The 27,900-nt window shown below is 47.4% G+C and overlaps 4 protein-coding genes across 9 annotated transcripts; 1 reads left to right on the top strand and 3 right to left on the bottom strand.

The window, feature by feature from the left end:
• Positions 1 to 1,538: 1,538 nt before the first annotated feature.
• Positions 1,539 to 7,329, bottom strand: calcrlb (calcitonin receptor-like b). The gene is made up of 13 exons (XM_068590839.1): positions 7,185 to 7,329; positions 5,928 to 6,018; positions 5,161 to 5,311; positions 4,972 to 5,079; positions 4,759 to 4,871; positions 4,593 to 4,684; positions 4,390 to 4,516; positions 4,159 to 4,312; positions 4,027 to 4,087; positions 3,848 to 3,914; positions 3,056 to 3,274; positions 2,813 to 2,854; positions 1,539 to 2,694 (listed from the first exon to the last, which is right to left on the bottom strand). The coding sequence occupies exons 2-13, from the start codon at positions 5,976 to 5,978 to the stop codon at positions 2,488 to 2,490; spliced, it is 1,392 nt and encodes a 463-aa protein (XP_068446940.1). The 5' UTR covers positions 5,979 to 6,018; positions 7,185 to 7,329; the 3' UTR covers positions 1,539 to 2,487.
• A 488-nt stretch (positions 7,330 to 7,817) lies between these two features.
• Positions 7,818 to 11,701, top strand: zswim2 (zinc finger, SWIM-type containing 2). Its single transcript, XM_068590833.1, has 10 exons — positions 7,818 to 7,861; positions 8,490 to 8,637; positions 8,729 to 8,805; positions 8,977 to 9,017; positions 9,218 to 9,452; positions 9,657 to 9,908; positions 9,984 to 10,068; positions 10,275 to 10,351; positions 10,510 to 10,678; positions 10,771 to 11,701. Exons 2-10 carry the CDS (start codon positions 8,491 to 8,493, stop codon positions 11,407 to 11,409), a joined length of 1,722 nt encoding a protein of 573 aa, XP_068446934.1. The 5' UTR covers positions 7,818 to 7,861; position 8,490; the 3' UTR covers positions 11,410 to 11,701.
• On the bottom strand, positions 11,520 to 19,131 carry fam171b (family with sequence similarity 171 member B). The gene is made up of 8 exons (XM_068590828.1): positions 18,669 to 19,131; positions 16,817 to 17,050; positions 15,734 to 15,826; positions 15,091 to 15,249; positions 14,822 to 14,992; positions 14,622 to 14,738; positions 14,417 to 14,540; positions 11,520 to 14,136 (listed from the first exon to the last, which is right to left on the bottom strand). Exons 1-8 carry the CDS (start codon positions 18,886 to 18,888, stop codon positions 13,110 to 13,112), a joined length of 2,145 nt encoding a protein of 714 aa, XP_068446929.1. The 5' UTR covers positions 18,889 to 19,131; the 3' UTR covers positions 11,520 to 13,109.
• A 648-nt stretch (positions 19,132 to 19,779) lies between these two features.
• On the bottom strand, positions 19,780 to 27,825 carry stat1a (signal transducer and activator of transcription 1a). 6 transcript variants are annotated; one of them, XM_068590821.1, is made up of 25 exons: positions 27,686 to 27,825; positions 26,704 to 26,834; positions 26,441 to 26,585; positions 26,278 to 26,373; positions 25,742 to 25,828; positions 25,556 to 25,634; positions 24,963 to 25,054; positions 24,726 to 24,877; positions 24,152 to 24,310; positions 23,987 to 24,079; positions 23,838 to 23,897; positions 23,732 to 23,752; positions 23,405 to 23,495; positions 23,282 to 23,323; positions 22,941 to 23,030; positions 22,771 to 22,869; positions 22,346 to 22,481; positions 22,200 to 22,255; positions 22,012 to 22,109; positions 21,607 to 21,746; positions 21,006 to 21,194; positions 20,760 to 20,838; positions 20,586 to 20,682; positions 20,403 to 20,444; positions 19,780 to 19,995 (listed from the first exon to the last, which is right to left on the bottom strand). In XM_068590821.1, exons 2-25 carry the CDS (start codon positions 26,829 to 26,831, stop codon positions 19,966 to 19,968), a joined length of 2,301 nt encoding a protein of 766 aa, XP_068446922.1. In that variant the 5' UTR covers positions 26,832 to 26,834; positions 27,686 to 27,825; the 3' UTR covers positions 19,780 to 19,965. The 6 variants fall into 6 exon arrangements, with proteins under 6 accessions (XP_068446922.1, XP_068446924.1, XP_068446925.1 ...); XM_068590823.1 differs by having other exon boundaries at positions 22,012 to 22,106; XM_068590824.1 differs by having other exon boundaries at positions 25,742 to 25,825.
• Between the last annotated feature and the right edge of the window lie 75 nt (positions 27,826 to 27,900).

Raw genomic sequence — 27,900 nt, 5'->3', positions numbered from 1 at the left:
ACGAGCCAGATGTGTGTGTGGTGTGTCCGTGTGTGTGTGCGTGTGCGTGTGTGTGTGCGCGTTACTCTGCATACGCCGCGGGTTTCAAAAGAAGAGTTATTGGAAACAGCAGTGGCTAATTGTTTCAAGTCGGGGTCATCCCGCCGCTTGTTTCCAGCTGGTGTTTCTGATCAGTTTGTGAAGCTGCACTTCCCAGAAAGCCTCAAAGATCCTCTGTTGTGGTTTTGCTCTACCTTTTTCTGCTCTTTGCATTCCTAACATACCAACGTCGCCATTGCGTGGGAAGCTAGCACGTCATTTCTTGTGAATCAAAGGGTTTTTTCCGAGGATACACTAAATGGAAAAATGTCCCTCTTTAGGGAAGGAAAAATCCACTTGATGTCTCACTTTTTCCTGTAGACTTCCATGGTCCCGCTCCACCTCGACCTTTCTCTCTGTCCCAGTGCTTGAAGTACGTCTCTGGTCTGTTTCTCATTCAGAGTAATTTACTCCAGAAGAGTGCATCAGTCAAATTAAAGCTAAACGTGGAGCAGAGTTACAGCTGTGCCACCGTGCGGGAGAGAGCACACTGCCGTGTACTGTCTGCATTCAGGCATGTCCCTGATGAATACCCAGAATGCCTCACACTGGACGATTCAGAAACACTGGCTAAATGCTTCAAGCTTCAGTCGAAGCGTTTGGAAGTTGAAGGCGGTAAACAAGTGTTAGTCATGAGGCCGAGGAAGTGTTTGCTACCAGCACGCCAGAGCCGGCGAGGTATTCTTAGAAACAGGAAGCCTGTGATACATCCACTGGTCTCCAGTGAGGTGAATGGAGCGAGGTGGGATCGATGCTCCGATAGGTAAAACTTAAAGGAAGCCTGTGCCGTCAGAAGCCACACAGGATGCCGTCTCTCTCGTGTTGGTGCAACAGGATGTTAAACGTCGCGTCAGATGTTCAGCGGTCAAGACAACCCGGCACAATCCTTCACGGGTCGAGGTCCGCAGCTCGTGCAGCTCGTGCATCGATGAACACGCGCTTCTCATGCTCGTGCGTTTGCAGACGGGTGGAGTAGAAGCGGCACGTTAGCGGCACGTTAGCATTGGAATAATAGATACAGCCCTTTTCCTTTGGGACTTCCTAATTACACCTCGTCCCATACATACATTTTCTTTTGGAGGAGGAACAGACAGCACGCCCTGCTTTGTCTGCAAACAATATTCATTTCACAGGGAAGCGTTTTCAAGTCAGACGAGGAAATTCCACCCTTAATTAAATATGTGGGGCGGAAAAAAACATATTTTCTTTCTTTCTTTTCTTTCCGTCTCGGAGGAGAACAATAGAAGAGACATTAGGGAAAGAAGCAGAAACACAGTAAGTACTTTCCCCTGAATCTCAGTTGAAAACTGCTTGACTTTATTTACAACATTTTTATTTCAGTGTAAACAAGCTTTTATTGACAAAAAAAAGAGATTCAGGCTGACTAAAAAAATAAATCTTTTCTTCTGCTCTGAAATCTCTGGAGAAGTCATATGTTTACGTAAATTATTATAGTACACAAACAGTATTATGAATATCGGAAATATTCTGTGATTCTAACAGAGAAAGAAATAGTTAGAAGCATTTTAGCAAGTTTTCAGTGCTGCGCATTAAAGGAATAGTTTGACATTTTGAAAGATCTCGCTTGCAGAGAGTTGTCCAGCTAACATGCTAGCAGTTTCCCCTTATTCCCAGTCTTTATGCTAAGCTAAGCTAACCACCTCTTGGCTGTAGAATCATATTTTAAGGCACAAGAGGGGTTTCATTTGTCTTGTTTCATTAATAATGAATACATCCATGTTTGTGAAGGCTGAAACCAGCAGCTCTTCTCTTTTATCTCTTCAAACTTCTGATCTGAGAATCAACACCAGTCAGTTCCTGCTGAGCTTATTTCCACTAACATCTTCAGACAGATTTAACGAACCGGCTGCAGTTTGTGTATTCATAAAAAGTTATATACAATGATGTGTTAGCGGACTGGATAGATAGGCAAAGTACACTAAAGGCTTCTTATTTTGTGCCCTGAAAGATGCACAAACACACGCACAGAAACATGCTCTTTGCAGTCGTATTTCCACTGTGATCATCTCACCATCGTCTCCACAGCATTCTGGAGAAATCAGTTAAGAAGAAAGCAAAATGCCCAGAAAACAACCCGAGAACGTCTTCTGGTTCTCGAGGGCTCTTCAAGTTTATTCCACGAGACGCAAAAAGCTTTTATTCCTCGTGTGGACTCACAACGTCTTCTCCGTTGTGTCCTTTCCATCCATATGTGGGATATTAATAATGATGCACAAGCCGCGTCTTCGGCTCTCAAGCTCCTTCTGTGTCGCGGTAATACTCGTGAGAAGCAGTCAAAAGATATGTGAGTTTGTGTGAAAGTGAAGTGTCTGTACTCGCCGGTAAAACTCCCAGAAGACATCGCTCTCCACAGCATCTTGGGGGGAAAGTCAGAGAGGCCGTGAGCCTTCACACGAACGGGCTGTCCGACCTGAAGATGTCCGAGTAGCTCTTGCCGTTCATGTGCTCGGTGTGGCTCTCGATGCTGTAGCAGCGGTGCACTTCCGTGAGCGACGACGCCACGTAGGAGGCCGAGCGGAAGAAGTCGGCGTTGGCGAACGTGCCGGCGAACTGCATCCGCTGCTGGTTCCAGTGTCTCCGCAGGACGCTCTGGACCTGCAGGAGGAGACGCAGAGAGGACGCGTGGACGACGGAGACGTGGAAGCAACCGAACGCCATCTTTAATGCATTCACAGAAGAGGAAAAAGGGCTTTGGACTGCATCCGTTACTCACCTCCCCGTTGAAGAAGCAGAATATAGTAGAAACCAAGAGACCCTGCATGAGGAAAGAAAGCCTCTTGAGAAAATACACACGATGGGAAATCCCCTAAGCTCCAACAGCTGCTTTCTGTGCCACATGTTCATGCTCTTATTCGTCAAATATTTGTAATTTTAAACCACAAATCGAGTGAGGATATTCCCACTTCACAGTCTGTTCCTATCGGCGCACTGGGGACTTTCCTCTGTGTGCACGCACCTGGTAGTGGATGAGGATTTCCATGATGTACAGGTAGATCTCAAAGGCCCATTGGTTCTGGGGCTTGTAGGAGAACAGGACGAACTGGATGCCGAGCAAGGGGATGAGGATGAGCGTGGCTCTCACGGCCCTCATGTACAGGCTGGACTCGGCCTGGTGCGTCACCCGCAGCTTGGTGATGAGAACGCGCACGATGTTCAGCAGGAAGAAAAGATTCACCTGGAAGCCAAGAAGGCATCGACAAGTACGTTTTAACACAGGACACGACGCAAGCAGCGAGGACATCTGGATTCCCCACGAGCAGAGACGGGCAGTGTTGCTATCACCTGTTTTTGAAATGCGCATCTCAATTACTTTTGAGTATTTTGTCATTTGTATTTTAAAGGCTGAAAAATATCTAACTTAATTTGAGACAAAATACTTAAGAGTGGAGTCGTTTTGCATTTAAAATACTCAAAATACTTTCTCCACGAATGAAAACACAGCTCAGGAGGTCAGTCTTCAGGTCTCTGATCTATCTTGAACTAGCTTGATGTATAATGTATGTCTGGCTTCACAGTTTATTGGATACATGTTGATGGTTAGAATATCAAGCTAGTAATCGACTAACATGCTAATGATGCTAGCACGCTGTCTCGGCTGCTGCACAGCCAGTGTTTAGTAAGTTAAGGTTTTAGTTGAACATAGCTATAGGAAGATTTATTGTATTTTGTTATATTTTCCAGTATTTTGTATCAAAGTACATGATGTCTGTTTGTGTTCATCTCTCTCCACTCGGGGCTCGCTGCTTACCACCAAAGCGGCGCAGATGGGTCCGTGGATGATGTACAGCAAGGACGTATCCGAGCTGACCCAACATCTGTGAACGCATGAATCGGATCATCGTATTATTCAGCGTGCAGACACACACACACACACACACACACACACACACAGACAGACACACACACGTTGAGCTCCAGGAGACTCACTTGTCGTTGTAGTAGCAGTGACGCGCTATCGAATGTAGCACCGCCGGCACCAACGGGAAACCTGCAAAAAGAAAACCGGTGAGAACTGTGGCGACGTCTCAGTGCCAGCGAGTGGACTACGTCCGTTCTTACCCCAGCCCAGCAGATAATACCACATGAGATGCTGCTTTTCTGCAAACACCGCCACCACGATCAGCGTGTGCAGGTAGATGCCCTCACAAAGCATCCAGAAGTAGTTGCAGCTCAACAGGTACAGGTGGATGAACATGAGCAGCTTGCAGCTGGCCTGGAGGAGAGCAACGAGACTTTACCGACGCTGAAACATGCAGAGAGGCGTTCCAGCCGTCGAGTCCGATCACTCACAGAGTCGTTGTACGTGTGTCCCTCTTTCTTCACCACGGTGGTGAGCCAGACGACGGTGATGATGGAGTTCAGCACGAAGGAGAGGAAGAGGTTTTTGTGGAGCGTTATCCTCTGACAGCTCAAGCTCCTGAGGGCAAGAGGAGCCATTTCAGAAACTTTTCCATGTGCATCACTTTAACACGACAGGAAGCTGCCACACTTACTTAAAGTGGAAGAATATCCACAATGAGATGAGCAGCGACACCAGCGACAGGCCGTGACCGATCATGACCAAGTAGAAGTGAGTCATGGCCGCCTGCAGGAGAACAAAATGAGTACAACTCCACAGTTGAAGGCGCTTCACGTATATCTAGTGTCTTTTCCACTTACTTTCCCATGATGCATCGTGTTGGCTTGGCAGTTGGTGAAGTTCGTCCACGTCCGGTTGCTCTCGGGGTGGCGCCCCCACTCGCCGGTCTCGGAGCACACTTTGGACGCCATCGCTGCGGACACAAGTTCACATTTTCTGTTTCAGGAACCAAAGAAATGAGTTGACTGCATACCGAGCTCCAGCTTTTGTGCTAAGCTAACGTAGCTAGGTACCGTGAGGATCAAAATCTTTAAAGTAGTCCGGGCAGCTCTGCTCCGTGTGTCCGGCCTCCGTCTCCTCCCAGCACAGCCACCCGTCCCACGTGGCGTTGCACACCGGCCCTGCAGACACACGGTGGGAGGTTACACGTCATGACATCATCGTGACATCGCGGGATGTTTTCGGAGCGGCGGCCCTCTCACCGATCGCTTTCGTTTTGCGCTGCGACTCTTTCAGGATCCTCTGGAAGCATTCGTACTGGGCCGTGGCGATTTCGTTCCGCGTGGACTTGTACTCGCCCCGATGGTTGAGATGCTCCTGGTACTGGTCTTCATGGCTCGCCACCACGCGCAGCTTCAGAGGGAGGATCCACATTCAGAAAAAACACACACCGATACACAAATATAGAAAAACCAGAGTGCGACTGGGAACAAAGCGCTCACAAACCGAGAACTTCAGTTGATGAAACACATGAGAAATATCATTATTGAAGAGTATAATGTCTCTAAGAGGCTCCGGGGAGCTAGAATTGCTCTCATGTTGCATTGTGGGTAGTGTAGGATTACATTTGACCATATCAGGACCTAACAGTTGTACATCTCAGCCTCTGCTTCTTCTTTTCATCCGTCTCTCGCACATCCATCAACTTTATGGAGGCGCAATATTAAATCACTAGACGGCCCCGTTAAGGAAGATTTAAGTGTTCTGTCAATCAAATAAAGAGAAATAACAAGTGCTGCTTCTTTTTTAGAAGCAAACAACTTTAGTTAAATTGATAAATATTGGAAGAACAGGAGACTTCTTACCGGGAAAGGATTGCTCTAATGTCACAAATGCATTGCAAAAGTATATGAAACACAGAAACTACAAAAACAATGATGATCATCATCATTTGACCGGCTCGTGACGGTAACACATTCATCTAAAAACATCCTATTTCAGGTGAAGCACAGCGCAGAGCAGCAGCTACCTTCAGGAGGGCGCACAGGACCAGCAGACACATGAAGCAGTTCAGGTCCATCGCTGCTCGGATCCCCGGGGCCTCTGAGGAGCGTTGGTACCTGAGAAGAGGAACTTGAATGTGACCTTTGACCTCGATCAAAAACCACGTAAACAAGTTTGTCTGCAAAGCCGTGTTTTTATTTTGAAAAGGCCGGTCTGCCTTTCTGGAGGTCGGGGTTAAAGATGAGTCCTTTTGCTTCCTCCTGCGCTCCACGGCTTGCTTCCTTCCTGCAGCCTTTTTATGCACGTTGAGCAAGTTTCACCGAGTTTAGACGAGAGGCATGAATGTGGAAGAGCAGAGTCACTATGCAGACGCTCTCCTCAGCAAACTGAACGTTGAGCAATGCATGTCTGCAACATGCGTGACAGTGGAAATGAAGACTGGAAATAAGAAATGCAGCAACAAGCAAAATATCTTTGTCGCTCTTTTTCTGCATGGAATAAAAATTATGATGACGAGTTTTATTGTGAGAAAGATTCCTGGTCTGTCATCATGCTGTTTAAAGGGAGTAAACAGCACATAAAGGGCGATTGTTACTAAAACATTATTTCATGTATTTATTTATATATCATGTATTTATGACCACAGCATTTAGAGCCAGTAACTATACGTCGCTACAGGCCTTTAAACAACTAAACACACTCGTAGAATACTGTGAAACCTTACATTTAGAATAAAGAACGGTTCATAAATAAAAAGCAACACGCTTTATTCATTTAAATCCCCCGACTGCTTATGCAGGAAATCAGTTTGGAGGATTAATATCTTCTGGAACCTCATATAACACATATATCTCTCTAATTGTATACAAATACTTGTAATAACTCAAAGGGAAGTCACTCCCTCTTTGTGTCGGCCATCTGTCCCCAAAATGTCCACTTTCCCATGTGAGGTAGCGTTTATTAGGACTATTAATCCCATTTGATGATTCAATGTGTGCAACATTTAAAGAGGGTTGACTCCTCTGCTACACACTAAATACCTTCAACAAACATGTGTTTTGGGATATTGTTCTACTCATATTTAGTAAATAAACACGTTTTACTTGAAGGGACAATTAATTTGTACTTTTCCCCGTATTTGCTTCTCTACCTCTATGTTTTCCTGTGGCCTGCAACATACATCCTGAAGCACAACACTTCACGGTCCAACGGGACTTTAAAAAACACACATTTGACCACTAACATCAATGAAAATGCGCATGCTGAAATATAAGAAACCTACCTTCACAGGAGAAGACACGAACACAACTACACAGAGTCTCTCTTGAAGAGTATTCCTTCAGTCTGGGAGGGTCAGGGAGGGCTGCAGGAACATACAAACATCTGTTTTAGAGATTTCTTCTGGAGTATTCCTTCAGCGTGCGTTTCTCAGCAGAGTCAGAGCGACACTGAGCGGAGCTGGGGATGACGTCACACGCGGCTGGCGTTTTGTGGAGGCAGATCGAGGGACATGCCTTCAGTCAGAGTGAAGGGTGTGAAAAGCCCAGCGCTACACTCATTTGTATGATATGATTGTATTAATTGAGCTTTAGAGTCATCATAAAATCAATGAACTTTACTGCATATGGTACAACCTGTTGCTTAATGTTTTTTAATTTTTTTAATTTTCTGTGGCTGTTCTGGTCATGACTATAAAAGGGGAATATGCATTGATAAAAGTGTATTCACATGGGGCAACATACCTGGCAGACTGGCTGATAAATGCATTATAAACATTAATATATTATTATTATTATTCGCTACAATCTGGAAGCACAAATCAGGAAGGGTTTTTATTACTGAGCAGCAGCGCCCCCTGCTGGCCAGAGGCGCCACTGCAGCCCGCAGGTTACCATGGCTACAGCGGTAACTGCAGCTGGACTTCCGGCTTTTAGCGACGAAGAAAGGTCCGTTAAAGAGGTGAGTTTACAGGACAGGTGAGTTTACAGGACAGGTGAGTTTACAGGACAGGTGAGTTTACAGGACAGGTGAGTTTACAGAACAGGTGAGTTTTCAGGACAGGTGAGTTTACAGGACAGGTGAGTTTACAGTGCGCAGGTCAAGGAGACTAACATAATATTTAATGATATACTTAAAGCCCTACTTACCATAAGTATACTTAAAGAGTGGTAGACTTAGTATAAGTCTATGACTGTGTACGTGCTAATATACCGATAGCTCACTTATATTATACTGTTTTGTGTTTTAAGTGTATTTGAATTGTTTTTGTACTTTATTTGTATGAATTGTATTTTGCAAATATGTACACATTACAATATTAACATATTTATACTATGATGTTACTTGGAAGTATAGTCCAAAAGTATAACCATGGTATACTATTACGATAACCTAAAAATCTAAATATTGTAATGTGTACATATTTGTATGATACTAATAATATATTTCAGATACTTTAAACACAAAAAAAGTATAATTTAAGTGAGCTATTGACTTTAATAATGTTTCACAAGCTTACAGGTGACTTTACAGCCGTAAGCTGTTCAGTATTCAGCTATTTGACCAGCTGCATCCCTTCCTGCGGCAGGATGTCCAGGAAGACCAGCTGCCGGCTCGCTGCCAGCGCTGCGGTGCGTCTGCACCAGGACCAGGCCCTCCACACCACCTTGTTCCTGCTCAAGTCCTTCGGCCCGACGGGCTTCCTCCTGCGAGAGGAGGGCGGGGTCAACGTCAAGGTGAAGCTGTGGGACTCAGAATGCACATGATGAGACGACACCAAGCCGAGGGTTTCATTCCTTACGCCCTGCTTTTGTGGGTGTGGTCCAGGTGTTCTTGGGGGACCCGCACACCTGCACGTGCCCGGTGTTCACCAAGGAGCGGGAGCCATGCAAACACATCTGCTGGTATCAAGATCAACACCTTCACTCATTTCACCTGCTTTTTCCATTGTATTTTATTTTGCTTTGTTTTTAATGTATTGTATAATTCTCATGCTACTCAGACCTACTAATAACTGAATGTATGTATCTGTCATATTTGCGACTATAATGAACATGTAATATCTATCACGACAGGGTTTTACTGCGGAAATTCAGGTTACCCAGAGAACATGAGTGTAAGCTATTTTAATGAATATCCATTTGTTTTAATCCTGACTGCATCCTGTACCTTTTCAACTGAGTACCTATATTATTTATTTTATAATAAATGATACTTTAGACAACCGTTAAATGAATGCTATGTCATGCTATGTGCTATCTCCCTGCTCGTCTACGTGCTCTTGTTGACATACAATGTTAAAAATAACTGCTCCAGATTCGTTCCAGCATGGACTTGTGGAGAGGCAGATCCTGGAGGTGCTCCACGGTGTGCACCAAACCAAAGACTGCCGGACGGGACGCGACCCCTCGGCTGCTTCTGGGGCCGCGAGCCCAGCGCCCGTCGGCCGGGACGCCGGAAGCGTCTGCCGGAAAGCGATCCAAGCCCAGGATGTGTGTCCTATCTGCCAAGAAGGGCTGCTGGAGAAAAAACAGCCCGTGTCTCACTGCAGGTATGTGGGCGGCCGGCTGGGGTCACGGGGTCACGCCGTCGTTGTTTCAGTGCACTCATGTTTCAGGATGATGTAACGTGTTCTGCTGGCCAGAACACGACCTCGTACATCTGCTGTTCACACGCACAACATTCAGGAGGAACCGCCGGTGCAGAAGTTATTATTTTCAGCATTGTGCGGACATATCTATCGTGTCTTTTAAAGGTTCGGCTGTGGCAACAACGTCCACGTCTCCTGCATGAAGGTGTGGGCGGAGCACCAGAGGCTGTCGGGCCGGGAGGAAGCGGTGAAGTGCCCTCTGTGCAGGGAGGACTTCAGCTCCTGGAAGCTGCTCCAAGAGCAGGCCAGAAACGCAGCCACGCTCTTCACCGCCTCCGAGAGGGAGAAGCCGGACCGGCACCTGGGAGTCATGTGCCACGGCTGCCGGCTCGGCCCCGTCACCGGCACGTGTTTCAAGTGAGCGAGTGGCCAACGCGTGCGTCGATTTTCTAAGACTGACACTTCTTTAATCATCTGATGTCGTTCTTTCAGATGCACGGTCTGCAGGCACTTGTATCTGTGTGAGGACTGCTCAGTGAAGGGCCGGCACCGACAGCACCCTCTCGCTTCACGGACAGTGAGATCATTTTAGCTTTGAAAGGACCTCAAGAGTCGGGCAAAAACAATGATTCAGATAACTAAACTTTACAGTGTCACACATTGCAGCAACTTCCTGTGCAAATCTTGTATCTTTGTTGGACGTGAGCAGTTTGCTGCCACAATGAGTGCCTGAATACTTACCGATCTGCAATAAATTAAATAAAATGTCTTAACCTCCAACAGAAAAGAAGTGAAGAGTGGCGTCTTGTGGACCTGAATGATGAACCCCAGGGGGCGACCTCTCAGTCAGCTAATGACATGTAAGTTATCAATTCATCCAGAAAATGTATTTTACCACCGGCTGTTGAAATTGGACTCATCCATTCAGAACACAGACAGTTTTATCCAGTTTGTATTAACACAATTTCTTGGCTAGACACATAACTGACTACTATAAACATTGTTGCTCACGACTCAGCGTCGTTCCTGCAGTCGGAGACTCTCTCCAAGGAATCGTGCCGGACCGTCTGCACGCGGTCCGCGTGAGGCCGGGCTCTCGGCTCCTGGAGGCGGGGCAGCAGTGCCGGCTCTGTCTGCAGGACTTCAGCCTGGGCCAGCGTGTCCGAACTCTGCCCTGCCGTCACAAGGTGAAGCCCTTCAGCGTGTCATGCCAGTATTCAATCAACATAGGGTGAGTTCAGGGTGATCATGCCGTGTACTCCTCCTCTCGCCCCTCCAGTTCCACGCCGACTGCGTGGACGGGATTCTGCGGGAGTCGAACTCCTGCCCCTTGGACGGATACATCATATACAGCCCCTCGCCGTGGACGGCCAGTGAAAAAAAGACCTCCTCTAAGTTGTTCTCCTCTCCACGGCCTGTTAATGACCTAACAGACCTGTTTATTCCAGGAGTGGCTCTGCGGGACAGGAACACCAAAGCGGCTCCACCACACGGTTCTCTTCATTTAGAAGTGCTGACGGGCTCTTCGGTGACTTTCAACACCTCACAAGAGATGATGACCGACACGTTTCAGGGCTTGTGCGTCGCTGCAGAAGAGGGGAAACTAACTCTTCTTCCTCCTGGAAGCAGCTCTGATTCACTCGCACGTTCCTCTAAAAAGACGCATGCAAAAAGCCCGTCGCCGACCATGCGTGCCGCGGCGGCAGCGGGCAGAGAGCGGCCTCCCCGCAGCCTCTTTGTGGGTTTGCGTCGACCCGGGTCGGACCACACCGCGGCCCCGCCGGCCAGGCCAGCGAGACCGCAGCCCAGGAGGCCACGCGGCACGTCGGCCATGAAACACACGGTGGACAGACTGGACCCGGACCTCAGGATGACGGGAGTCCTGATCAACACTCAGCAGAGGAACACTGACACTTAGTGAGATGGAAGGAATCCATAAAATGTGCATTTAATCAGAAAGATGGACATCTGTTATTGCTGAGGAGATTAAAATATATCCAAAAAAAAGAATGAGAAAAGCTTCTGAACTTTGGTATCAAGTAAGTTTATTAAGTTAGTGCACAAAAAAAGTCAAGACTAATAACACTACCATCGTTACACAGGTCAACACAAGAGGTGACACTTAGGAAGGAAACCAGTCCATGAGTGTCAATGTCCAGACCCAGAGGAGCACCCTGGGGATCACATTCAAATCAATACGCATACATTCAGCCAGAAGAGGGGGTGGCAGTAGGTTTGGATTTGTGTGGTCATTGGTTAGCGTTCTGGCAACTTCAAGCTCAGGCTCCTTCTCTCCTATTGAAAAGACTCCACCTCGTATACCTTCAGTGAAAATGGACTCATTCAACCAGCCGCTGCACCTCTCACACCATCGCTTCCAGATGAAAGAAACGGCACAAAATAAGTCCGATCACAGACACGTAAATACATAAAATGTCGCTTTGCTATATACAAACATGGACGTGTAGCCAAAGGGAATGTACAATATGATGGAAGACTAAAACTGTTGCTGCAAAAGCTCCATTGTCATTTATGGTAAATATTGCTCGTGTTATTCGTGGTAAATGTTTTGCCAAAACTTTATCAAGTCTGTATTTACACTCTGAACATGTAATAAGCGTGTAATAGATGCCGTGTGCCCGCGTGACAGATGGGCACATATTAAAGTGGAGTGTGCTTTATTTGACAAAAGCTGCCATGTCAACTGGACCTGGGACTCTGAAAGTGAAATACTTTGAACATAAGTATTGAAAAGTGGACCTGGTCACTTTGAGTTGTTAAAACATCTGAGCCTTCACTGGGAGTCCAGAAGGTCTTCCATTGTGATCATAATGAGAACTTATTGTTCTTTTCATGAGTTAAAGTTGGCAGCACGACACAGTCTCCTCCCAAGAACACAGACGATGAAATAAACCACTCAGTCCCCAAATAACAGACGTGAAGTGAGCTCTACAGAAAGAAATAAGTTCATTTTCATGCATTCTAAAAACAATTATAGGCTTAACCTTGAATATCAGGTGCGATAACTTTTGAAATGGCAGCTTATCTTTTTTCAATGAACGACAGTGTTTCGCTCCAAAAGTCCACCGAAGTCGGCGAGAGTCGTACGAGATGATTCCAGTGATGACATATTTCAATTTCCATGAACCCCAGAGTGTCTTTTCTAAGTGAAATGTGGCAGAGTTCTGCAAACCGGGAAAAGCTCCTAAATATCCTATTTCATTTGCGGCAGGCATTAGTGGTGAGGATAGGTGCACGACACGTCCACCTGCGTCTGAGTCCTGCAAACACACCAGACTTCACTCAACAGAGACGAATACCCTGCGTGATCAAGGAACCCTCTGCAGTGTTGCGGGCGTGGGGGGATTTTTCTGTGATGAATCTCGCTGCCGACCTTCAGATTGGTGGCGATGAGAGAGCCGAGCCGCGGTGCTTCCAGGCGACGCCGCGTCGTGCCGGCGGCGGCGCAACAAAATTCTTTGGCAAAGTTGTACAATCACATGACTGGACGACAACGATGCCTGCGTGAGCGTGACTTTGGACGACTCGGCGCGATGACGCAGCTCCGTGTGTGTTGAAATGGTGAAGTGGGTCGCTTGAGCGCAGCGGCGCTCGGCTTTAGCTCCTCTTGGCCAGAGGCCGCCCCTCGCGGACGTGCCTGGCGCTCCTCTTTTCCGCCTTCCCCTTCTCCCTCCCCTTCCTCAGGCGGCGTGGCGGCGGCGTCGCCCTGGACTCGCTGTCCTCCTGAGTGCTGGACGTGTCCACCCCGTCTCGCTCCTCGGGGATGTTGGGAATGGCCCCGCTGCTCCCGTCCAAAATGTTCCTCAGGGAGGGGTCCTCCGGCGTGCAGGTGGCCGTGGTGCCGCTCTCACTGCTGCTCAGGTCCTGGTCGTCGGCGTAGCGCCCGGCCCGGCTGGGGTGCGGCAGCGAGGACGCCCTGATGGAGCGTCGGTCCAGCTCGTTCATGTCCACCCCGGAGTCCAGGCTGGTGTCGTTGCTGCTCGGCGGGCGGCGGCGGCGGTGGCTCGGGAGCTCGATGATGGAGTGGCGAACCTGGGCGGCCGGCCTCCCGTCCAGGCTGACAAACCAAGCCCTGGGGTGAGACTTGCCCCGGGTGAGCTCCAGCAAGGTGCGCTCTGAGACCCCCTGCAGCTCGCCGGGCGCACCGGGCCCGCCGCTGAAGGCCTGCATGCCCGCCGCCTCGTTGAGCGTGCCGGGCACGGAGACGGAGGACTCCAGGAGGTTAGGGACTTTGGGCCGCGTCTGGGCGTAGCCGTCTTTATCCGCGGGCTCAGAGTTCATGTTGGCCCGGTTCTGCTCCGACCGCTCCCGGAGCCGAGCGACCTCTTCGCTGTTGATGTAGTGAGACGGCGGCTGGGAGCCTTTGATCCGATCCAGAGCAATGCTCTCATAAAGAGGAGCCGCCGGGCGGCCCCCTGGATCCTCCACGTAGATGTTGTAGTTGGCTTTGTGCCTCGGCGTGGACGAGGGGTCACACTGGACGCTGCAGGAAGCCAGGCTGCTGTCGCCAGAACGGAACAACAAACCCTCTTCCATGTGGGTGGAGGTGGTCTGGTCTTTTTTCAACACTGTGAGTTTGGAAAAACGTGCTCTCCTCCTCCTGGGCTCTCGATAAGAACTACTCCTGAATGGAAGAACCAGAATTTAATCAGGACGGTCCTTCCATTGTGAGGACATTTCTTTACTCTGAAGCTTCTATTTTTTACCTACAATACACTTCTTTCTATTAAGTTTCTTGAATTGTGGTTGTTAAATACAGTTGATTTGGTATATTAGCTCTTTTTTCATCGTGTTTTCACATTCTAAAAACATCAAATGTTAGGATTTCTGTAAATGAGGGTTGATTAAACCTTATTAAATGTAATGTAATAAAAGTACAAGGTGTTTCTGAGCAGCTTTCTTACCTGCAGTGACACAGCAGCAAGGAGAGGAACCCGACCACGACAGCCAGCGTAGCTCCCAGTACTCCCATCAGCATGTAGGTGTGGTAGGACATGAAGTCAATGGAGCCTCCATATCCCAGGTAATCTGAACGGTCCAAACAGATGGAAGGACATGAAACATTTGCTCCGACACATGTTGTATCTACATCGTAGATGAGTTGTGCACCGTTTGATGAGGGGAGGCGGGCAGCGACCCAGTAGCCCAGATGGGACGCGGTGTAGGTCCAAACCAGCTCGTCGCCAACGGATTTCACTATTCCCAGTCCCTGATTCTCCCAGGCTCCTGTCGGTGTGAATGGAGAACACGTCACATCTCTGAGGTGACCTCCCTCTGCGCGCTCACGTCAGCCTCCTCTCGTACTGTACCTGTCTTCAGGTTGAAGGCCCAGGCCGGCACCGTGTCCGAGGCCCTGAGGTGCGCGCCGGGTCCCAGCGGCAGGCTGATTTGCACGGGCCCCCGCACCTGCAGCTGCTCAGCGCCGCAGTACAGCAGCACGCTGACGGCCGCCACGGCCTTCAGCTCGATGCTCCTGAGCACTGTGGAGGAGAGAAGCGTCACCGATCAATGAAGCGAAGGGCTCTCAGTCCAATCGGTGCATCTTGATAACAGAAGGCGCGGCTGAGTTCCAGCTCACGTGATTGTTGGCCGACGATGCCCGGCGTGCAGTTGGCACAGTCTTTCTCCAGGTGGCGCTGCGGCACGGTCAGGTACGCCGTCACCGAGGAGACGTTGCTCTTGTCCGACATGGTGAGGAGGCTCTTGGGGAACTTGACGGTGGGTTGGGACGAGCGGTCTGCAACAACAAGATGGCACCTCGACTCATGACTGACTACGTTGACATCATGGGATACTTTGTCCTGGTCGTACTGCTCATGCAGCTCATGTTTGTGCAGTCACTTTGTTTATTTCTTCTCTAGTTGAGTCAACAGTGATTCTTCTTATGAATTAACCCGTTAAACTGTGGAACCATCAGTTTTTTTTTCCTGTTTGAGTCGTCATAGGAACCCCAAATTAATTCCAATACTTGTGTTTATTGTATGTATTTGTTCAGCAAAGTCTTGGGAGAAAAACGTACATCTGCGAAAAAAGTCAGTCAAAAAACTTTGTTGTTTGGTTCAAAAATGGAAAAATTACGTATTTTATGCCAACAGATTGTCTGAATGGGGCATGCTGGGACTTAAAATGGGAGCGGGATGTTTTTCGCGCACGGTTTCCAAAAGGTTAAAGATCTGCTTTGCTCATCGACATGGAGGTGCATCGTGTGTGTGAGAACCCACCAGGTAACTTCCCGGTGATGAGCACCGAGTCGTCAAACAGCCAGATGTTCCCCTGACTGTGAGGCAGCAGCAGCAGCGTCACGGCGGAGAAAACTGCAGGCAGACAAACAAAAAAACACTCCTCAATAAACTTTGATAGAATGATCACTTTTTTAGTTTGAAACTATGACACGTTCTAAGTGACGTCACTCTTTGGACATCAGCACACGCTGTCGTTGGTGACTTGCAGGCCCGGCGTCCCGCCAGCAGGGGGCGGTACCACCTCAATGCTCTTTTTAGGGTTGAGCTGTGTCGCTCAGCAGCACAAAAGGGAGGCGCCTCCGACACGCAGAGCCGAGCGGCCTCGACAGATGACGCCCTTTCATCATCCGCATGTGTTTTTTTTGCTATCCCTCCTGACACCTGCTCCATCTTTGTTTCTGTTCTATCTGACAGAGAGAGAGAGAGAGAGAGAGAGCGAGAGAGAGAGAGAGAGAGAGAGCGAGAGAGCGAGAGGACGTGTGAGCTCAAACAATGGGGGGAGGCCCCGGGCCCCCGCTCTCTTTACCCCCTCCTCTCTGTGCCTTTGATTGGCTGCAGGACAAAGACACTTTGCTGAGGCAGGAATATGTCCTCTGCTGCTGGAGAGACGATCAATAACACGACGGCGTCCGGTTTCATAAGGAACAAAACCTCAGTGACAAGTTGTGTGTTGTCGCCGACGCTTCATGAATCCCTAATGACCATGAATAATGCAGCAGTGTGAGTAGTGTACTCACAAATGGTTGCACACACCTGCTTACTTTTGCCTTAGTTTGAGTATTTTTGAACCTTTAAATAGACTCCCACGCCATATGGTTAAAATAGCACACGTGGAAGAGAAATTTGGTAAAGTAGAGCTTTAAATGGAGTGAGACTATCTGCTAAGTTGCTTCTTTTTTTGCTCCTTCATGCTCCTTCATGTTGGATGACCCTCTTTGATGCGTTCTTGAGGAGAGGTCGGGGCCAGCGTGTCGACCACCACGAGGGCCTCGCCAGTCGGTGCTCCGGGACAGCGTCACTGCGTGGGCGTGAAGGCGGCGTGGTCCTGAGGGCGGTACTCACTGGGTCTCTTGGCGGTGCTCCAGGGCAGCGGGCTGGGCACGTAGCCCTCCATGTGGCCCAGCAGGGTCAGGCTGAGGCCCGGCGTGTAGGCCACCCAGAGCAGCGCCTCGCCTCGCGCCCCCGTCCGGGCCGAGCTCCTCAGGGTGTGGTTCACGTAAACGTCCACTGACGCGGCCGGGAGCGGCCGGCGGGTCACCAGGTCCCTCACGAGGACCTTCAGGGCAAACCGGGGCTCTGGGGAGAAAACGGGGTTCGGTTCAGACTTCCCATGACGTCATTTATGTGAATTTTTTTAATCACACAAGGAACTGCATTTATCAGTGTAGAGGCTCAAACCTGAACCAACGTTCAGTGTTAGAGCCACTAGAAGATGTTTGGACGCCTGGGCGACGTGCATATTTTATCCGTTTATTCCGTGATAAAACATCAGCGAGTTGACACGAGCACGGTCAAAAACTATTGTGCTTCCCGTCCACACACACCTGATCCCATCACCTGGCACTCCCTCTTGAAGTGAAGGCGCCACCTTGTGTTGAATAAAGGAACTGCATTCACACAGCGCTCCCCTCAAATAATAACCTCTCATCGGTTTTCGTCAGCTAACAGCAGTATTAGTAGTTAATAAAGCGTCAAATGACAAAAACCTTAACATGAAGGTAAAAGATCTTCATTCAAAATACAGAAATTAACAGAAATTTTCAATAAAGGTTTTGCAGTGAAACTCTGTTATTGTATTATTATGATCAAACACTTTAATAAAGCACCTTCATGAATTTGTAAGTAATTTAAGAAAGCAGTAAAAATACAGCATGAATGCTACAGTGAGTGAGTTTTTTACATCTTTCCCCATGTGTTCTGCATGCAGACGGCCTCAGCCTCCTCTCAGCACTCGCTAACCTTTCTCACCATGAAAAAGTGATGAGGCAGGCACAGCCCAGCCCGTGGGAGAAAGACAGATGCTTCATGGCCAACACACACTTCTCTTGCAACACACACTTAGAAGAAGTAGGAGTTTGACTAGAAGGTTCATTTTTAAGTAAGTTCTAGTTGTAATGCACAGTCATCTTTAGCAGCACATGGAGGATACATTGAGCTTAGTGACTGCTCAGATACAGGAAGTAGCAGTCTGTAATTCTGCCACTAATGTGGCCGCCGGAGAAGGCATTAAAGTGTACTTTGTTGTTGTTGCTTTTATAGTGTGTAAAGCCTCCATCATGCCCAGACCAGCTGTAAACAGAGGCCATGAGCTGTATCAGGATTACTGCTCTGAAATAATGCATCACCTCAGTCCAACACGATAAAAGCCTAATCCCCATCACCTCCACATTATACAGCTTAATCCTATTAGCCTGCCAGCCCACGGCCTCTGCATTACAGCCAATAGCAGCTGGTCCTGTTAAGGTAATGAAGTCTTTACTTCAATCACATATCATATAGGAGCCACATGGTTGAGGATATGGATACAATCCAATAAATGTTTCTGCATGAAACGGTTAATATTTGAAGAACTTTTTCCTTCCATATCTTTAAGCATTTACATTGTTCTGCCACTCAAATGTAAGAAAAGTGTGCGATTTAAAATGTCTTTACTTTGTCTGACACAAATGACAGAAAGCTGCAGCAGAGCTCATTGTTAACGTGCACATCCTAAACAACAAGGCAGTGCCATATAATCTAAATAAATCACAAAATGATGAAACCATCTCTTCCTCGAGCAGAGACACAGGTCTAAAGATGCACTGTGGTTCAGCCATGAGTCACACTGCTTCCTCTGTTGCAGCTCATTTCCATTTTCTCACAATGAGCATCTAAAGGAGAGCTCCCTTTGTTGTGTGTTGTTGTTTTTGTTTACCTTCTGTCGGAGTGGACTGGCCGAGGAAGCGGCCCGGGGTGCTCGGTGCGGCGGCAGGCGGGTCTCCGAGTGGGACCGCGGGGCCATTGTCCCCGGGCGAGGGGGCGGGCAGGCCGCCGCCCTCCTCCGCTGCTCTCACCGCCACATGCAGGCACGAAATCAGAAGCAACGACGGCAGAAAGCGCAGCAGCGGCAGCGGGGAGCGGTCAGCAGCGGGCATGGCGAGGCGGGGAGCAGGCCCAAAGACATAACGAACCGCGAGGGACGAGCTCGAGACCAGAAGAAGTGCTCGGGCTCACCACGAAGGCCTCATCCCTCTCATGGCTTCTTGCAATGTTGATGGAGGAGAAGGAGGAGGAGGTGGAGGATATGGAGGAGGAAGAGGGGAGGAAAGCCCCGTGGAGAAAAGATGCGCTGGTGCTGAGGCTGGGCGTGAGTGTCCCGAGATCGCGTATTGCGTGAGGATGTGTCACGTGGTGGATAATATAAGGCACGTTTATTTGTATTACACACTTCGACAACAAGGTGATTCAAAGAGATTCACATAAAAACATAAAAACACAATGCAGAAGGAAGCAGCATTCAAAAACAATTAAGAACATTCATGAAAACATAAAAACATTAAAGGAATCTAAGTATGTTCCTTGTGCTGAAACAAGTTATTTGATTAATTGAAACGACGTCCTCGGTAATATTTTAATGAGCGGTGATGATGTCATCATTTGCTGCAAACTGAATATCTCTCTTTAACATTTTACAAGTAATTAGTAGTTTTGACGGAGGACGTGAAGACATTGCTGGACCAGGACAAAGCGATGGGGTGAGATGTCTCGCTGCCGTGACCATCTTTGGTGGGACTGGAGAGGCTGTTACGTCATTGGGGTCTGCGTGGCCCTCTATCGGTAACCTGAGATCCCCGGATGTCTATTTGTATCTCTCCTGCTTGGAATGCTTGATATATAACATTAACTGTGCAAAATGTTTATTGACATACATTAATAAATATACGCATACATATGCTAATACTATTTTGGATCTTTGATGCTCTGTAATGATCATTGTGAAACAAAAGCATGTTTATATGCATAGATAAATAAATGACTCCTTGCGTTTGGCCAGGCAGGTTTATTCCATTCAATAAAAAGAAAAATATATGTACAGAAATAAAGTTACAGATTTAACGTCACATTCAGACTGGATAGAATTACTAAAATGAATGAAGGCCTTTTCAACACCATTCGGATCGTATCACATGACAGAAGAAGTTTGGAGACGTAGATGAAGTGAAGAAACTTCTTCAGTTCTGGTCTGAAAACTCTGCACTCATCTGGAGGAAAGAAGAGACGACAAAGTCATAAGATGCCGGGTCCTTTCTCCCTCCTGAAAGGCACAGAGACAAAGCCAAGCAACTTGTACTGACAAGCAAGTACTGACAAGCAAGAGGATTAAGCTTGGTTAGTTTGTGTTATTGTGTCACTGGTGCATCTAAATGAAGAAGCTAACGCATGAAGGCAGCAGACAGCAGCTCCTGTGCTCTGAGAGCTTAAATCACTGGTTTTCTCAATGGAGTCTGGTTGCTTTGAAAGGAGCTTATCGAACAGCTTCAGTTTCCCGTCAGAGGTAAAGAGGTGACAATAATCTATATATAGTGTATATCAGAGGCCATAATACATGCAGAGTACATGCATAATACCACACTTCAAGTCTAGAGCAACATATTAAAGCTGCATCTACCTGAATGTCAAATTCTCCAAACTCAGAAATCAGATTGTTGGCCTGAAAGCAGAGCAAGGAAACAGACAGTTAAACAGCCAGACAGACTAAACCCAGTTCACAGGCAGCTTTAATCCCAGGAGGACGACGCCATGTTGTTTTTTTCTGACATTAAGCAGTAACGTGAATACAAGCGGCTCTCACCACAGCATCCATTTCTCTGGGGCTGACGTACTGCGACAAAGCCTTGTAGTCGTCGGGCGACATGGGCATCATGTTGTCGTGCAGTCTGGACGGGTGTCTGGACAGATGGACATTGACTCAATCTCTTGCGAATGAAGCACATAACGGCGTTAATCATCACGCGACGTCGCTTACACTTCTGAGACGGATATGAGCTCAGTCTTCATGTAGCCGCTCTTCTCCGGACCGTTCTCCATGTCCATGGGCTCCGGAGCTGGAAGTCAGTCGAACAGATTAAAACGTTAAAAAACTGCATGAAGTTTGGTGTAATCATTTAGGTCATAGTCACGTCAGCATGTCATGCTTCAAACGAGTTAACTGCATGGATAAATGGTTGGAATAGTGTGATTTAACTTTGCGCCATTTGGTTTGGGGACTTACTCTCTGAGGATTTGGGGTAATACTTCCCGAAGGCCTTGTCTTTTGGGATGTCGGGGAAGAGGAAGCGGAGCGGGTTCTCCGGGATGTTCTCCGCCGCCATCACCTTGTAGGTGCGGATGATGTCGGCCAGAGAGACGGCGGTCAGCTCCTTCTTCGTGTACGGCTCCACAGAGTGGAAGAGCGGCTTGTCTACGTTCACAAGAGAGACGTTCAGTGGGAAAAGATCAGTGGACCCCGATCTTTGCAGAATATACATTTTGGACTGTTGGTTTGAACAAACGAGACATTTGAAGACATCACACCGGATAGTTGGAAGTTACAACAGGAGTTGTATCATCACCAGACTCCATTTACCAAAACAGCAATTTAACCTCTCAAAAATGATGTTTTGCTGGTCTACCACTGCCTCCATCGTCCTGTTTGACTTTTGTGCGTCCTGAACTCACTCTTTAAAAACACCCAAAGTCACACAATAACACAAACAATCTGCCCAGTTGCCTCAAAGGAGTCTGGTGGCTTTGAAGAGCGCGGCGATAACAGCTTCAGTTCCCCGTCTGGCTGGGAGGAGGAGGTTTGAAATGTGGAGTCTTCGTCTGCTCACCGTGGACGTCGTGCTCGATCCAGGTGAAGGTGATCGCTCCATCGCGGCTGCTCTCGCTGAAGCGGAGCAGGAAGGTCCCGGGACACTTGCCACTCAGCAGAGCCTTCTCCCGCTCCTTGCTGAGGAAGCCCATGATGGAGCTGCAACACCAGCAGAACCACTCAAGTCTTTTCTTTTCATCCCACAGCTGCCGTTACTTTAATCATCAACAACAGTCATTTTTCATGCAGGAACATTGCAGGGTTCCACCTTCACAAATGTGAATATTTGCAGATTTTCCATGAATTATTTTTGAGTGTTTAGTGTAGTGCTCCTTATTTTATGATGTGGATGCTTAATACGTCTTCATGTATTTTGTCTTTGAATAACTTCATGTGGGACTCTCATTGGAGTATCGTGGCTCACCCGTCGTTCCAGAGGGAAAGCAGGTGTCTCTTAATCAGATCCAGGATGCCTTCGATCCACAGCCAGAAGGGAAAGGCCTTCTCGTTGGCACTCTGCTGCTGGACAGAGAAAAGCAGGTCAGAGGAGCTGAAGAGTGCAGAGTTGAAGATGATGAATGAAATGCAACGAGCCTTTTGCAGACGGCTCACCTTGCAGAACTTGTTCCAGGGGATCTGTCCCTCCGGGTCTCGCTTGGCTTTGGCTCCTGCAGACAAACATCCACATCAACTCTGGACCTCCACCTGTTGACCCCTGCTCTGTGTGTGTGTGTGTGTGTGTGTGTGTGTGTTCCCACCCAGCAGCTTGTCAGCCAGCATGTTGAGCTGCTCCTGGTTGAGGCCTCGCTGCGTGACAGCAGAGAACTGCCAGCTGAGGACCTCAGACAGCTGGGACCACATGGCCTGTGGAGGCTTCAGGAAGAACTTCAGATTCTGAGGAAGAAGGAAGTTCTATGAACTCTATGCACGTCTACAATACAGCTCAAACTATTGTGGCAAAGTGCATTTAATGATGAAAACATGTATTTCTGTACATGGTGTTATAGAATATCATTATGCTTATATCTGAATACAGATAATTAGAGTGTCATTGCTTAATGTTGATAAATATATTAGTCTCCTCACTTTGTAATTTAGACTTTTAATTGCTCTTCTATAGTCTTTTTCTTGTATGTTTTCTCCGTTGCTTTCACCTGGACCTCCAGAGAAGCTGCAGGCTCACCTTGGGCTCTGTGGTCAGCATGTTGTACCAGAGGATGGAGGCCCAGCCGCTGGGCAGCTGGCAGACGTTAGAGATGACCACGACAGGCAGAGAGATGGCCTGCGACGACAATGAAGGGATCAGGAGCCGACTCAACAACAACAACAACAACAACCACCACCTCGTCTCACCTCCAGCTTGATGTTGAGTCCCGACTGGTTGAGCTGCAACTCGGACTCGAAGCTGAGCGAGTGAAGCTCCTCTGTGACGATCAAAGGACCCTGAACACACACACACACACACACACACACACACACACACACACACACACACACACACACAGAAACTAAACACAACTACTACACAACAAATGATGTGTAATGATGCTTCTTTTAGGCCAGAACTGAGTATTTAACACCATCATTAGAATGAAAGAGAGACAATGATGAATTATTCTGGTCTAGCTTTTAGCTGCCTTCCTCCTCTTATGAGTTATTTCTTTTCTTCTTTAAATCAATAAAGTGTTTCTCACGTCATTGTTCCTGTTGCCGGCGACCTTCTGCTCCTTGAGTTGCTGCGTGAGGAACCAGAGGAAGTTATTAAAGCTCGTGTCGCTCCAGATGTTCCAGACGTATAAAACAAGTTGAAGTCTCACCAGATGTCTGAACTCTGCCGCCAGGCTGCCGTTTGACTCCTCCATGTTCATCATTTTGGTGTTTGTTCCCAAAATATTGAACTTACGAAACCTGACAATGGAAACCACGCCAATGTGTGAATTAATTAATGTGTATCTACATTTAAATGGGAGGATGAGGAAGAGGGGAAATGTTTTCTAGAGCATGAAGAATGTGTTTTATCTCAGAGATTATCCAAATTTAACTTGTAAAGGTGAATATTTATAGTATTAACGGTGGAACTGCATCAGGTGTCGTCACTAGTCACCATAAAAATAAATAAAATATACATTGAGTTAGAGACGTACCCTTTCTTCTCCGTCACGTCTCTGAGGAGCAGAAGAAGAGTCGGTAAACAACACGTTAAACAACACAACACAAGTTTTTTATCGTGAGCTCTTGAACGCAGCGTACTTATCAAACAGGGCCTTGACTTTGAGCTGGTAGTTGAACTCCTGCAGCTTTACCAGGAATCTGTAAACATCAGCAAAAACATCAATAATATAACAGATTAAATCAAACTCGTCGTGTTGTGTCTGCTGACGTGAAGCTAAGTTTCCTACCGGAGTTTCACTGTGAACTGGACGCCCGTCTTCAGCACCAGGGGCCTCTGGGGGTGGGTGGGCATGCAGGGCTGCCTCTCTACAACCAGAGAGCTACACACGCGTTACATTAGGCATAATCCTCATTACTAAAGGTTTCATTCCTATAATCCATCACTTCCTTACTTGCAGAGCAGGTTCTTGAGCAGCTCCAGGGCCCGGGCCTCCAGGTAAGCCTTGTTCTGGGTGATGGGGTCGCTGTCGTACGTCAACTTCTGCTCCAACTCCTGAAGCTTCTTCAGGTGCTGACGGACCTGCTGGAGACTCTCTGCTACCGATGTGAACCTGCAGGGTGGGAGGAGGAGGAAGAGGAGGAGGAGGAAGAAGGAAGAAGATGAGAGGAGGACGAGGAGGAGAAACAAGAATAAGAAAGGAGGAAGAGAGATAAGATGAGGAAGAGGGAAAATAAGATGTGAGGAAGAGGAAGAAGATGTGAGAAGAAGGAGGAAGAAGATGATGAGGAGGAGGAAGAAGAGGAAGAAGAATATCAGAGAGGAGGAGGAAAAATAAGATGAGAGAGGAGGAAGAGGAAGAAGCGAATAATGGCAACGAGGAGACGGATGAAAGAAATGAGGACGACATCAATAAAGAGGAGGAAAAAGATGTGGAGAGAAGTTATTGCGGACATTGGGGGAGTCTGTAGTAGTATTAGTACTAGTAGTAGTACTAGTAGTACTAGTAGTATTAGCAGCAGTCTCACCAGTTCTGCAGCTGGTCCACACAGGCGTTGGGCGGGCCTCCGATGCAGGCGATCTGCTGCCGCTGCCTCCACTCCGGCAGCTCCTCTGAGGTGAGGTCAGCCAGCAGCGTCTGGGTGACGGTCAGCAGCTCAGCGAGCTGCGTCACCACCTCCTGACCGCCGGCACACAAACACACCGTTAGCCCCCTGTGCCACGCTAAGGCCTCACCGAGTGCTTCGTGCTGCAGCTCTGCTCGCCTGGCGCTTGGTTTTCAGGTCCAGGCACATCCTCGTGACCGTCATCTTCTCCATCTCCTGCTCCTTCGGTGTCATGCCGTTCATCTCGTTCTCTGCAGAAACACCAAGAAAGCCTTAAAGCCAACGGCAGAGTCTCAATGTCTTCACCTGGTTACCGCTCTGAAGCCGTTATCTTTGCTCTTTCCAAACACACCAGACTCCATGAACAAAAACAGTGTTTTAACCTCTCAGAACACAGGAGCCGCTGGTCTGTGCATCAGTCAGTTAGTTTGCGTTGTTGTGAGACTTTGTTGTTTTAAAGGGTCGTTTTAGATTCACCAAAGTCTCACAATAACTCAAACGACCAGATAGAGACAGCAGCAGACCAACAGCTCCTGTGTTAAAGAGCTTAAGTTACTGTTTTTATCAATAGAGTCTGGTGTATTTTATTAGAGCCAAGATAACGGCTTCAGTTTCCCGTCAGAAAGGTAGAGATTAAAATATTCTGACTCAAGAAAACAACAGATTAATATAAATGATACATTAAATATTACAGTTTTCCCCAATGCGTGACTATAGTTAACCCACAAACATCTTCACAGACGTCACCTCACCTCTGTTTTTCAGAGTGTTGACTTTAAAGTCGTACTCGTCCTGCAGATCTTCAAGGTTCTTTATGTTCTGATCCGCCACCTGAAGAAGAACATTTGAAAATAAATTCATTTATGATATTTTAGCGGGGGAGGAAGACAAACTAATGTGCACCAGGTGTCACGTGACCTCTTCTTCCACCGTCTCACCTGAACTCGCTCCTTCATCTCCTTCACTTTGTTGTCCAGCTTCTGTTTCTCCACCACCATGGCCGACACCACGCCCTCCCTCTCCTGCTGCAGACGGGGAAACGTTATCCTACTTTTAGTACGAAATAAACACAGTGAATAAGAGAATATCTAGGAAAGGAACGGCTCCAATAAAACCAAAGTTAATATTCATTTATTATGCATTTATTTATTCTTCATATCTGCTGACCTGCTGTGCACCAAGTAAAAGTAGATATTTTATTAGAATGTATTAATTTATTAGAATGTATAAGAATAGATTTATTAGAATTGATTTGACTTATATTTAGGGCCAACTTACAAAGCCATTCCTAAAACTATTTAAGGATTTTTTGGAGATTCAAACAACTTTTAATTTACTGAAATTAATAAAAATAAAATACATAATACAAAAATGTGTAGGTGTGCATTACAGAATATAGATATGAAGCAATAGAAATGTGTGAATGTTCCCTAAATATTCTGAAACACTGAAAAGGTGCCAGAAGATGTTTAACCTCGGTGTCTTTGGCGCTTTCCAGGATCTTCTTCTCCTCCTTCAGGTTTCTGGAGATGATCATGGCCATGTGGAGCGGGTCTTCCTGGAACCGGTCCTGCAGAGACAGTGAGAGTTTAGCGCGCGTCACCAGGTTCGGGCTGCGCTGCGGCGGCGATTCCAACCTGCAGGTTCCTCTTGATCTTGCGGATGTTGTGCTGCAGCAGGAAGTTGTTGTCGTGGGAGAAGCGGCTGTGCTGGTCGTCCAGCTGAGAGAGGAGTTCGTGGAACCGGACGGTGGCCAGAGAGTCCTGGACCGCCACCGTGTCCCTGAGGAGGCAGCGCACACAGAACTACTACGACAGATGCATCACTGATTCATCTGCTTAACTCATTGATCGTGTGCCTATCAGGGGAACACTTTGTTTAGTTTGAAGGGTCTTCTCACCAGTCGATGCTCTCGATCCACTTGCTCAGGTACTGCCGGATGTCCATGGGGAACGAGTCGTCGTACAGCTGGTCCACCTGCTCCAGGTACTTGCTGTCCAGCATCTGGAGCTGGCACCACTGCGCCATCTTCTGGTGAAGGAGAGCAACAACACGAGGATGCAGAGTTCAGCAGATGCGTTCCTGCAGTTGTTTTCTTTCAGAGGAAGACTCAGAAATGAGAAAATGCTGACTGCGTAATTATTATGGGCTGTCATTTCGCAATTTAGTTTTTAGATGCATTTACTGTCGACATGAAAGTCCAACATCGAAGACTTTATAGTGCATTTTTATAGAAAATCCCCCAAAATATATTGTTCAATCAAACTTAATAATTTTTTTAATGTTTGAACTCAACGTTATTATAAGCAATATTGTGAGTTGATAAATGTGAAGAATGTAGAATAAGTCCATAGGTTTCGTATTCACCAAAAATATCACCGCCTCCAGCGTCAGTATTTAAACGTCCCACGGCCGAGATCGTCTCTGAACACACCTCCCCATGCCAGTTTTCGGAAACCAGATTCCGTGACGAAATCTGACTTTTTACGAGTTTCTTCTAAATTGCCATCCATACGGCGCGTCTTAGCACACAACACATGACGTCATCCAAATGATTATTTATCACTAGTGAATTCGGCCTCCATGTGATTCGCCTGGTGTTACGTATACTGGGACAAGTTGACAGCTGATAAATCATACACAGTTACACGAACACACACACACACACACACACACATGTGGTGGGCGGTGACAGAGTCCGTTCAAAACTTTGCAAAGTTGAATTGAGATATTAAATAACTGGACGTATCGCTGTTATTACTTAAGAGTTTAACTAACGCGACCCAATGCTGCGAGTTAGCTTCGATCAGTTTGTTAGACAACATACAGCTGGTTTGGAAAACGTGTTGTCACTTCGTGAAGAAGTAATTCTTCAAACTTACCTTTTATTCAGAGGAAACGTGCACAATTCGTGCCGGAAATGGAATTTTTATTCCAAAAAAGGCTTTCCAAAAATGAACACCACCTGCGACAATGAGCTACTCCGTCTACTTCTGCTACTGTAGTGTGCGGAAAAAGCTTCAGCCAATCACAGCATAGGCTTCGCAAAATGTTCCCGCCCCTTTGCTGGTGACAGCCAATCAGAACGAGGAAAATG

Source organism: Clinocottus analis, unplaced genomic scaffold, assembly GCF_023055335.1.
Source record: "Clinocottus analis isolate CAN_PGR_092001 unplaced genomic scaffold, fCliAna1.0.p SCAF_24, whole genome shotgun sequence".
In the NCBI taxonomy this organism is placed as follows: Eukaryota; Metazoa; Chordata; class Actinopteri; order Perciformes; family Cottidae; genus Clinocottus; species Clinocottus analis.
Note: the sequence above shows the minus strand (reverse complement) of the source record. Positions and strands in the feature narration are given on the sequence as shown.